Source organism: Polyodon spathula, chromosome 20 (genome assembly GCF_017654505.1).
Source record: "Polyodon spathula isolate WHYD16114869_AA chromosome 20, ASM1765450v1, whole genome shotgun sequence".
Classification (NCBI taxonomy): domain Eukaryota; kingdom Metazoa; phylum Chordata; class Actinopteri; order Acipenseriformes; family Polyodontidae; genus Polyodon; species Polyodon spathula.
Window position 1 is genome coordinate 3,020,001 of NC_054553.1, and position 12,142 is coordinate 3,032,142.

The window sequence follows — 12,142 nt, forward strand, 5'->3', positions numbered from 1 at the left end:
GGCTGAAGAAATTGCAGAGCAGGTGTTTGAACTCGTGTTGATTAAGCTCGGAGAAGATTTGCTTTTGTCTTTAGATGCAGTAAATTCAATAAAGTGTATGCAAATTGAGTGATTCACTGAATAGTTTGAAAAAACCACAAAAATACAAATGATTATTATTATTATTATTAGTAGTAGTAGTTATTTGGCAGATGTTTTTATCCAAGACAAGCCCAGCTCTTTTGCATTGTGGTTAAGACACTTGCCTGCGGTTCACAGCCAGCCTCCACCCTGCTACACTGGCAAAGCCACCTGGATATCTTCAAACCCTGATTGAAATCAGTGATATCTGACAGGGAATCGGACCAGATGGTTCTTGAAAGTCTGGCTACAGTCATGTAACTGTAGCTGCCATTCTTTGCTGGCATTTCTGTATTACACAAAATAAATCCACATGCACCGTTTAGCACTGTAAGGTTACTCAAAACAATACAATGTAATGCATCAAAAGAGGACTTGCTGTACAGCATGAAAACATGCACCCAAGAAGCAAGCTACCCCGAGGCTGGTGTGTGAAAGAAGAACCAGCCTGCATGTAACGTTAACATGCAGCATTGCAGTACAGAACTAACACAAGCCCAAATGCCATCCTCATTTAAAAGTGGTTAGATAATAAGGCTAGAAAAAGAACAGAATGTACCATTTATCCAAATATCTCCTGCACACCCTGGGGTCTCTGCTGGGGGCAATCTTCATTATTTTAAATCTCATGCAGGGCCATGCATTTCAAAACCATGACCCAAAAAAGCATAGTGTGTGTCAGAGTAGATTTGTGCATTTTGCAGTCTTCCCATGCTTTTCCCATGGTTATACTGAGCATTTACCATAGTTTACCATGCCTTTTCTCTCTGCTTTACCATACCTCTCTGTGCTTTACAATGCTCGCCGATGCTTTACCATGCATCCACTGTGCTTCATTACATTTGCTTTTTACTATGAAAATGTAAAAAAAAACTATAATGTTATAAGGGAAAGTGGGGCACAGTCAAGTCAGAGAATATTAATTTGTGTCCTTAGTGAGAGCCATGACAGCTTCTATAAGCTCAATATATAAGGGACTGATATTATAGCCTGGGTGTCTGAATAATTAGAGGGCCAGCATGTTAAATCCAGATGTGTCCAGATTCTCAGGTTTTAAATCTGCATAGAAGCATGACATATAATACTGCTATATACTCATGATTCATGTGGAACAGATGTTCCCACAAGCCTGGCTCTAATAGCCTATTCACATTCCACACTGCATTTTAAAAATGCAATAGTGAATGAGGTGAACGCCAATTCCATGGTGTCAATGGGTGTTCACTGAGCATTATTTAGGTAGTGTGTATAAAGTATAATCTCCTGGCTGCTGAAAATGCTGAGCTACAAACATCAGACCTTGTAAATCAGCAACAGTAATCATTCTATTCATTAAAAGTGTAAGGTTTTCTCTTATGGGTATTATGATTAAAAGAGTCAATTATGAGATCTAATTATTTACCTACAGTTACATTATTTAAACCTTTTTGCACATCTTCCCAGATTCCATGTGCAATAACAGCCCAATTAAAACAATTAAAAATGCAATTTACACTTTCAGCAAAGTGTAAAAAACAAATGCATATGCAACACTGACACTGAGCTATATTTACAGAAGTGCTGCTAAATAGTCTTGGGTTTGTAAGCATCCGTTTTCTTGAAACCAATTATAAGGGCGCGTAAAGACACTTCAGTTTAGTCAAACTGGATTAAAATGTGATGATAAGACTTTTTAAAGTCACTTTGGTCAAATGTGTATTAATGGGATTACTTAAACGCTGAATTAACATAAAGCCCTTTTTGAAAAATAAAATATACAGCTGGGTGCATAATGTAATCCTTGGTGTAATGTGGCAGTTCAAGGAAACATTACATTTCAAGACTTCTTTGAGAAGGGCTCAGCGGAGTGATCCATTGTTAATCAGCAACTTAGCATGAGAACAGGAATAGGCTTTTTAGGTGAATAATCCTGATGCTGCATTCGTAAAGGTTGCTTAAATTAGTTTTCAACAAAGAGACAGACTGGCACTTAATGGATGGTATTTTTATACCCTTGCTACAATCTAAGGTTAACTAACCTAGAACACTTCTGAGATAAAGAACAGGTTTCTAACTTTTCTCCTGGTCAACATTTTGAGGTCTTTCACACAATACAAATTGCTTTCATTCAAGAATGCCATTGCAGGAGCCTATACATGTCAGGCTGGTGCTTTAAATATCACAGACTTTACCCCTTGGAGCAGACCCTGATGCAGGCTAGGTCAAATACCGCCTCATTAAAGATAACCCGATAACATTTTATTATAGGGTCCATTATGAACAATGTAATCAGCAAAGCAACTTCTTAAAAAAACTGACATGAGAAGTTATTGGAAGTAAGCAATAATTAACAATACATTCCATGCAAACTCACACAGAACCCGGAACCTACTGTGAATTCTTTATGAACAGCGATAGGGCTATCACGGAGGTTGAGTGTAATCAACGGCTAAATCATATTCATCATGAAATAAAGAAACTGAGCTGTTGGTTCATTTGGAATTCCATTGTTACTAGCAGAAATTTAGATTCCTTTTCAACACGCTCCACTGGGTATTGCTGCTCGTGAAGGCAGCAACTCAGAGTTATTGTAATGCTTTATGACAAGCGAGCACCATAAAAGAAGAATGTACTCACTGGCCCACAATTTACTCCTTTTTATAATAAATTGTCACGAGTCAAATGCATGAAGCATTCTGGATTTTATGGGCAGTGTTGTTTTACAGAATCCCCAAAGTGTAAAACTGTGCGGTCCAGGAAATAAAGACAAGAATGACTGCCGAAAAGGTTTTGCATTGATGAGGATGATACTGGGGAAAGACACTGGAGCAGGTATCCTCTCAGGTCTGAATCGACGTTTCGAATCTCCTCAGGCTGGTTTCACAGACCTTGGTTAGCTGTAATATTGAAACACAACAATGCAAATTATATGATTCTTGTTTTTATTTCTAAGGCTGCATCCAAGAATCCACATTTTAATTCAAAGTGATAGAAGTGATAGCATTAATACAGTTCTAGAATTCAGAAAATAGAATTTGAAAAAGCTTCTGGAAATGGCTAATACTCCTGCTAGTAAACGGGTACACTGTTATGCCAATGTAAGGGACAGACTAACGCGATCAGGCAGAACAGCAGGAAGCAGGCATCCGTTAAACTAGAAATGCTATTGAGTATTTTTATTTAACAGAAGTAAAATAAAACACTGTTTTTTTTTAACAAATAACATGTTTTAATTTGTGGCCGCAAACCACTGGTACTCCTTCTTAAGCCTTTGCAGCCTTTTATACAAACCTGCCTCAGTTAAACCAAATTGAATAATTGATTCATTGGACCACCGGTCACGGCCCACATTTTCCATTCCATCCACATTCTCACATGGAACTGGTATTTAAATCATGACTTAACCCTTTACTAGGTTCAGTGACTCTACACATTGTACAACAATAACGAAAACTATTGAACATGTATACCAGAAATAAAGTAAACACATTTAAATAGGAACATAAAGAAAATACTGTTATTAAAGTTTTAGCTGATGGAACAATTACGCACATTTATATAGAAGAATATGTAAGTAAAATGAAAATAAGTACTGGTACAAAAACCTCAAATATAAACACACTTTACATGCAGGGGATTTTCACCCCGTCAGAACATTACTATATCTACATATCAAATGAATTGAAATGATCTTAATCTGCACATTTTTGCTTCACCTTGAGCTCAGGCTAACATGATTGAGCTGGCAACATCACTTATATTTTGACCTTCAAAACGATTTGACCTGGAACTATATTTAATGCACCAATGAAGCGTCCTCATCAAGCTCCACTTCCCAGTTCTAATTTCTTATTAAAGACCAACAATAAGAAATCCTGATAACATAACCCCAACTCTAATCCCTCCTCATTAAAGCTCCCCTTATTTGATTATTTATTTGCATGACAGACATCCTTGACATACTATGTCTTGTAAAAGCTTACATCAATTCTAATGTTAACTGGCCTGAGAATGCAGATAAAAAATGGTAAAGACAAGGTTGCTTAAAAAATGTATCAGTTTAAGTTTTCTTCAGGTGACAGTGCATGTATAGACACGTAATTACATTGTAATAACTCGGTAATTACAATTGCTTCCTGCGCTGTATAATTACTGGCTTTGTGGTGCAATAACAGGGTAACACTGTGGCCTTTCCTTGTAATAACACACGTACACCGCCAGCAGTTACCCAGGTACTACTCATGCTAATTCCTCTGTCTATATTTCTATAGTATTCAGCAATTCACGTTTGTCGTGATATTGAAAATAAGGCTTGTTGATATCAGAAAGCGTACACTCTTCCAGCCTAACCAAGCAGCAACATGCAATACCAACTCATTTCATACATTCTCAAGCAATGGCCAAAACTGGCATCCATGCGGGGGATCAGTAATTTCAGAAATGAACGGCTGAGCGAAAAGAGCACATTTAATGTGATTTAAATTGAGGAAAAGCAGCTCCCAATAAAGCCACTGAAGTAAATAAGTTGCTTGGAAGAAGATGCATTTTCGGTAAACAGACACTCATTAACACCACAGCTGTGTCATTACTGATCCACTGTACACAATAGGTACGAAACCAAAATTATCTTCCAATTACCACAGCTGTTATTAACACTCATAGAATTTGCATGCTTGCTTCATTCAGGGTGCAGCACTAGTAATTATAAGAAGCTATAATTTACCTGTAGATGGGGTTTAATCAGTTGAACAATCTACAGATTCACTATTTAAATTATCATGACAGGAATTGAATGAACTTTTCTGAACACAGCACAGATACTTTGCAATTCATGTATTTTTATTTGATTTGATTCTGGTTACGGAAATATTTTCTTTCTCAGTAAAGATTTTCCATGTAAACACTGTAAAGCCACGGGATGCACAAGGGTTCAAAATGACTGCTACCACTTAAAGGAAGAGAATATCAGTGGAGGGCAACTGGATATGTAAGAGCTATTGTTTTGCAATGAAGAACATTGTTTAATATTGCTCATGTTGCCAAAGGGAATGATTAAAGAACTTTATTATTTACTGAAGAACCTCTATAATCATTTTGGGGATTTCGTTTGTTCAGCCAAATACCATTTTAATTAAAATTCCCATGGGAACAAGGCTCCCTCTTGTCATTTCCAATTTATAGTCTGACAGTGTAACTAGGGCACTCATTAAAAGCAGTATTTTTTTTTTAAATTGCCTTTCAATTATCTCACTTGCAAACCTACTGCACTGCTCCTTGCACAATATCTATTAATACTGTATGTACACATTCCCAAGCTTGTAACATTTAACCACCATCGGCAGGCTTTATAAAAAGTGCATTTTCATTAGCGGTTTGTCCATGCACATACAATGCATTTACTGAAACGGCTCAAGAGGAAATGGTTCCCTTTTAAACACAGTGAATCACAAGCTGCTGGCATCAGTTCATTTGTTTTACCCCTAGGTACTCTATCAGTTGATACGTCTCATGTAATTGTAGCAGAGAAGTCCTCTCAGGCAGCGGGTCTGGCTGCTCATGCGTGATTGATATTTAGATTATTCCATGAACAAGGATCACGTCTACTCTGCCTTCCCTCATTAACAGTTTTTGATACTTTATTGATTCCGTACCATCCTATCCATTTGCTTAATTGCAGTCCATTTCCTTTTACACTCTCACCTTTTCTACCATCCATCTAATTACTAAATACAATCCCCTCAATGACCTGCTGAGTAAAAAAAAGATAATCTCTGACCAAAAGCGATCTCTCACTTTGAGTATGGCTATAACCCCCCCCCCCATGCACCCGCACGTGCATTCACAAACAGGGTGGCATACAAACTGGCAGAAAGGAACAACACGATTTACACCCAGAGAAAGGTGAGCACTCACTCTGAAGAATTCTTTGGTGGAGCCCGAGTCCAGGGTCCCGTAAGCGATATCAGTTTGTTTGGCCAGATCTTCTGCACTTTCAATGGGGGACACCATCCTCTCCACAGTGAGGAAAGCAGCAAGATTGGCGGTGTAGGATGAAATGATGATGAGGGTGAAGAACCACCACACGCCTCCAACAATTCGTCCTGACAGGGATCTGAATTTATAAAAAAAACAAACAGAAGAACAAAATAAACATTATTCATGTTATTGTTCCATTTGAATGGAACAGAAGCACTGTAGTCTGTGGTCACAAGATCGATAAGGGGTTAAAGTTCAACAGGACAGCTTATTGAATACAGGTTCAGCTGGTGTTGTGTCACATGAATAAAGGGATGTGCTTGGCTAAAGAATACCCAATGCTATTAATAAAATAATCTCTATGTATTTTACGCCTTGACAAATGTTATTACATGTCATCCATTTTAAGAGCAAAAGTCATAAATCAAGGTCCAGTCAATGCACTGCAGAGGAAAGCTGCAAACCCTTTCGCTTAAGTCAGAGCAGTCATCTCTCGTTAACATTAATCATGACAAAACACTGGAACTGTTCACTTGTAGATGTACAGTGCTCAAAGCCAGACTAAGCAGGGGGATCAACACAAGGGATCTGGTTTGCATAAATAGTAATGCAGTTATTTTATTTTATTTTTTACAGTAATAAGCGATTTGACTGACTAAATAAAATAATCAATAAATAATAAGCAAGCAAACTTTGATGTGGGAATATATAAAAAAAATTCTGCATACCTTTAGATGAAATGGATCGCGGAGCTTGTGATGACGTAACGGTTATACAGTATTGAAAGAAAAGAAGAGCATGAGTGTAGCTAATAACACACGCTTCACTCTACTGGATGGAACATGTGATTCCTGTGTAGGTTTTAGCAGGAATCGTGCATCTTTCCATTCCGTGTCAGTGTTGTCAGACATCATTCTTACAGTCCCTTTTCAGTGTAATCATTAAGAACAAAATTGACGGTCTTCAAAATTAATCTTGAAAAAGAACCATTGCTGGTAGACAATTGGGAGATAGCTGAATGACAGCAGGCTCCCCGTTAGCATTGCAATATGATTGCTCAGTCTCCAGCAATAGCGTTATGTTCCATGCAAGGTGTGTATTTTGTATGAGTTAAAGCTGAAATGAATACCAGACAGCTCTGAAATTTGAATGGCAGTTTTTTACAATTTTATTTTTTTCAATTTAAGTGTTATGTTACAATAATAATATATATATATATATATATATATATATATATTTATATATATATATATTTTTTTTATATATATATATATATATATATATCTATATATATATATATCTATATATATATATATATCTATATATATATCTCAAAATGGCTCCCTTCTCACGGTCAAGTAGGTATTCTTCCTTTTTCTAAAAATGAAAGGTCATGCAGCATTATCACATTTTATTTTTAGTCTCAATACTCCGTGAATTAAAAGGATTATTAATAATGTGTTTTAATGATTTTTAAAAATATAATTCACTTGACATGTGTCATTAAAGAACCACATAGCTAATCAAATATTGAAATCTGTACACCCCACATGGCACTATTCCTTAGACTTTAGCTGACTATTTAATTCCATGTTAGGACAGAGCTAGCATATTGTACTCCTGTTCTTCTTCAGTACAGGCAGAGCTGCATTTGTGTTTGTACCACACATGAAAGTAAGGCTTGACGTATTTTGGTACAGATAAATGGCGGGCGACTGTCAGGATCAACATTTGTGTAATGTCCGGTGGTCCTGACAACTAGAGGTCGAGCAAGGCGGTCTGCAGTGATTTGTTGTTTATATTTTTGTGACAGGCTTGAATTTGGTTGAAATTCTGCATTTACAATGAAGCTGTAGGCATTAAGAAGACACACTCACTGCTGCTACTTCTGCAGTATAGAAGACTTTTGGGAGCTAAGTGTTTTGCTATAATGAGGCAACTGTTATAGAGATGCACCAAATTACAGTTAAACTATTGATAAAACTGATCAGCTATCCAACTGTAGCCTTCAACAGGGCTTGCTTAATAAAGAGGAGGTTTATAGTGTGGATTCACTGTTCACAATTCTCAATAGACATTACATTAGCTCTTTCATGGGTGAAGCCCAAAGAGTACATCTTGGGTCTGGGTTTTTCATCTGTAGCGCTCTGGGTGAATCTATACTGTTTATAGCTGGAACACAGACACACAGGATCATGCTAGTTAATTGTATTGCACGATATATTTTCAAGTGGGCATCTTGGTTTTAACTCCAGTGCTTTCATACATGACAAATTACATAATTCAGCAATTATCATCTTTCAGAATTCTATTCATATCATGCATTTAGTAAACTCAAGACCAATCAGTGGCTCTAGGAGTGATTGTTGCTGCAGAGCAGTAGCTGCATGCTTAAACAAAGAGGTGTCTAACAAGCTACAAAGCGACCCTCATTAACTTACAACCTACAACATAAAAAAACAACAAGCCGAACAATGGTAATTCTTATTAGGAACATTGAGGGTGATGCGGTAGAAAGCAATAATGGTAATGGACGGAGGGATGGATTGAAAGATGAATCAGCAAAAAAACAAAAAAAAAGAGAGACAGGACAGGGTTTAAAATGATTGAAAACAAAGTCATTACGATGAGGCAACCCGCTTGAAGCTGCTTCATCAAAATGACTGCTGAAGCTGCTGCAACTGCTCTGCTAGGCTTTCACGCGTCTGAGACCTCCAATGCAAAAGAACCGCAAATATGTTATATGCACCAAGCTGATGACCATAAAATGGGATATGCAGCAAAAACACGGTAGCTCTCCAAGTGTTGCAAGAATAAAAACAAAACAAAATGACCCTATGCATTTTACAGTGTCGGCATGGTGTATATAAGTTATTCATCGATGCAATGTATGGATGCATGCTTGGCGGCTGGATGACGAAGCTCTTGCATTTGAATGGGGGGAAGAAAAATAAAAGAATGGAGTGGAAAAAAATAACATATATGCACCATAATCAGCTAATGACCATAAAATGCAAAAAGGTGGATGGATGTAATGTGTAACCAACCTTGGTGAAATATCGCATCCTTGCTGCATAAAGGCTCCCAGAGAAAACCAGAGACTATTGAAAATCCCAAAGTCGTTTGGCGGGTCCGGTGGGGTCTGGGGGTCACGAGCTTCATCATTGTCATCCAAATGCCATTCATAAGGGCTGAATCGGCTGACCAGGAAGAGCACCACACTGACTCCGATATAGGCAAACACTATACACATCCAAATTTCATAGGCCAATGGGTCCAGGAAGGAGAACACTCCAGGTTTGGACTTTTGAGGCTTCTTTATCATAATGGAGATCCCCAAGCTCATAAAGGGTTTAGAAAAGTCAATCATTTCTTCTCGTACCAGTGTTATAGTAAGCGGTGCAACAGCTATATCTGCTCTCTGGAAACGGGAAAACGTTTTGTATTAGTGTTCAGACTTTAAGCAATGTTCTAGCAGTACATTATTTGGCTAAGCTGTATAACAAGCCTGGCCGGCCAAGGTGGAAATCATGAATGGACACTGTTAGCAAAGAAAATAAGAGCACCTGCTGTACTTGTTTGCATTTTGAAGCAATGCAACACATAGTTTGCTAAGCACTAAAGGACAGGTATTGGGCAGGAAGTATTACTTCTTAGCAAGTCTATGCTGTGCAGTCGTTAGGCCTGTTAGAGCTAAGACTGGTAATATGGTTCTCCTCAAGACCACATGTAGTGGTGCCTAGGATGATGTCTGAATATTATCCAATAAAGTCTGTCTGAGACCACCAGATTCTTTTTCTCCTACAGAACTCTTTCAACCAGAAAGACATCTATTAGAAGTAATAGCCATTCACAACAGTCTAACAGAAAATAACAGCCAGGAAACGTGATCTGTGGAGCTCCTAATGACGAAACTGCAGGTTTATCTGCAGCTTTTCAAAAGTAAGCCTCATACGTTGCTCCATATGATGCAACACATTAACCTGCAACAGTTTTTTAACAAACTGCAAGAAATCTATCCCAATCATTCTTTACCTATGAGATGACATTGATCTGTAAAAGCTCCTGCATTTACAGCACAAGGTTCTGCACAGATTATTGGCAAATTGGCTGGCTTTAAATACATAATTGTGCATTGAAATAATTAGGGGTGACATATCTAAAATAGACTTCACCAAATGTAAATGTGTTAAAGGTCTATATTGATAAGGAGAAATACAGCAGCTACAATTCAAATTTCAAAGCTTGTTAGCACTTTGGTAAAATCACATTTTTAATGAAAGAAGCCTTATCCTCTCTACAGTCATCATTGTCGTCTCAAAAATGACATTTGACAAGTCTATCTCACCCACAGAAAGCTGATTAATAAGCAGGTGAGACGGAATCATAGGAGAAGCACAGCAACACTGACAATCAGATTTTGAAAATCAGATCCCCATTTTCTCTTGTTCAGGCTGCGCTTTTATTTCACAGAATAACTTTGAAAAAGGGAAAGAGCTATTTGGCAGTTAAGTGAGATATATAACTGAACGCGGCTTAGCAATTTTCTACACATAATAAAACAGTCTTTAAACACCCCTTTGAATCGAAGGTGTATTTGCATATAAATGGCTAATTAATGGTCAGAATGATTTATTGATCATGTAAAAAGGTGCTGCTAAGCTACTATAGTTGAACTGAATAACTGCAGATGATAATCTTTTAGCATTATCCCTCGAAACACTCAAGGGGATGTAATCACACAGAGGTTCAACATTTTAACAGTTGCCTGTATGTATAAAACCCTGAATTGCCATGCGAATGTTTGTTGTGAAGCTTGTATAGAAAGCCTGGATAGAGTGATCTGCTACATATAGCACATTCTTTAAATTCTTGTGTGGTTGAAGGCCTCCAGTCTTTGTTCCACTGCTGCTGTTAAGCAGAGGCTCTAAGACAGCAGAGTACAAAACCTACATTGTGTGGATATTCCTCTTGCTTTCCACCTTTTGCTTCTGCATCTTTTACAGATCTTGTCCTTTGAGTGAAATCCACCTCCTGTTTGTTGGATCCTATTCCCTCTGCTCTTTTTCAGTCCTGTTTTTTGAGGCTTTGCCCCTTGGTGTTCAATATCATAAATGATTCCCTGAGTTCTGGTGTGATGCCAGTAGCTTTTAAAACTGCAGCAGTCATGCCAGTGCCTAAAAAACACACATGGCCTTGGATCATTTTAATACTTTTCAGCCTATTTCAAACCTGCCCTTTCTTGCTAAACTACTAGAACAAGCTGTCACTCTGCAATTAAATTGTCGCCTCGCTGCTAACTTTATGAACCTTTTCAATCTGGTTTTCGACATCTTCACAGTACTGAGACTGCACTTGTCAAAGTTACTAATGATCTACTAATGGTGGCAGACTCTAGGTGCTTTGTCAATATTCATTATTTTCGATCTTATGCTGCATTTGACACTGTAAATCATGAGATTCTTATTGACAGATTAGAGTATTTATTTGGTATCTCTGGCACTGCTCTTAAATGGGTTAACTCTTATCTAACAGGGCGCCAGTAAATCATCTCCTTGGGCGGGTTTAGTTCTGAGGTTGGGTCAGTAACATCTGGTGACCCACAAGGCTCTATCCTGGGCCCCCTGTTATTTAGTATTTATACGTTTCTCCTCGGCTACATGTTAAGATCACATGGCCTGAATAATCATTTTTAAGCAGATGACACTCATCTATATTCATTCTAAACCTGATATTGATGCTGCTGCCTCTGTTCTTACTGCCTGTATCTCTGTTATATAAAGTTGGATGTCACAAACATTTTTACACCTAAATTGTAATAAGGCTGGGGTTATGCTGTTAGGTACTTCCCATCAGATACGTAAAAGTCAGTTGATGGTACCATGCTTGAGTTCAGATCTAAAATAAAAAATGTGGTTGTGATTTGTGATCCTTTGAACCACATGTGACAAATACTATAGCTAGGCTTTGACCTATGCTCTTTGTATCTACAGCTGAACAATGCGTTTGTTTTCTCTAGGATTGTTTAATGTAACGCCTTGCTCGCTGGTACTGCTGTTCGAATTTT

The 12,142-nt window shown here is 37.8% G+C and overlaps 1 protein-coding gene across 4 annotated transcripts in view; it reads right to left on the reverse strand.

The window, feature by feature from the left end:
- The window catches only part of LOC121295642 (glutamate receptor 3-like), a 78,959-nt gene that overhangs the window by 11,963 nt on the left and 54,854 nt on the right, over positions 1-12,142 (reverse strand). For 3 of the 4 annotated variants that reach the window (XM_041220554.1, XM_041220553.1, XM_041220555.1), the window contains exons 11-12: positions 9,123-9,496; positions 6,013-6,211 (exon numbers count right to left, since the gene is read on the reverse strand). In XM_041220554.1, the coding sequence (XP_041076488.1) occupies positions 6,013-6,211; positions 9,123-9,496 (573 nt within the window). Of the gene's footprint in view, positions 1-6,012; positions 6,212-9,122; positions 9,497-12,142 lie in introns of those variants that run through there. The other variant, XM_041220557.1, reaches the window with a different exon arrangement.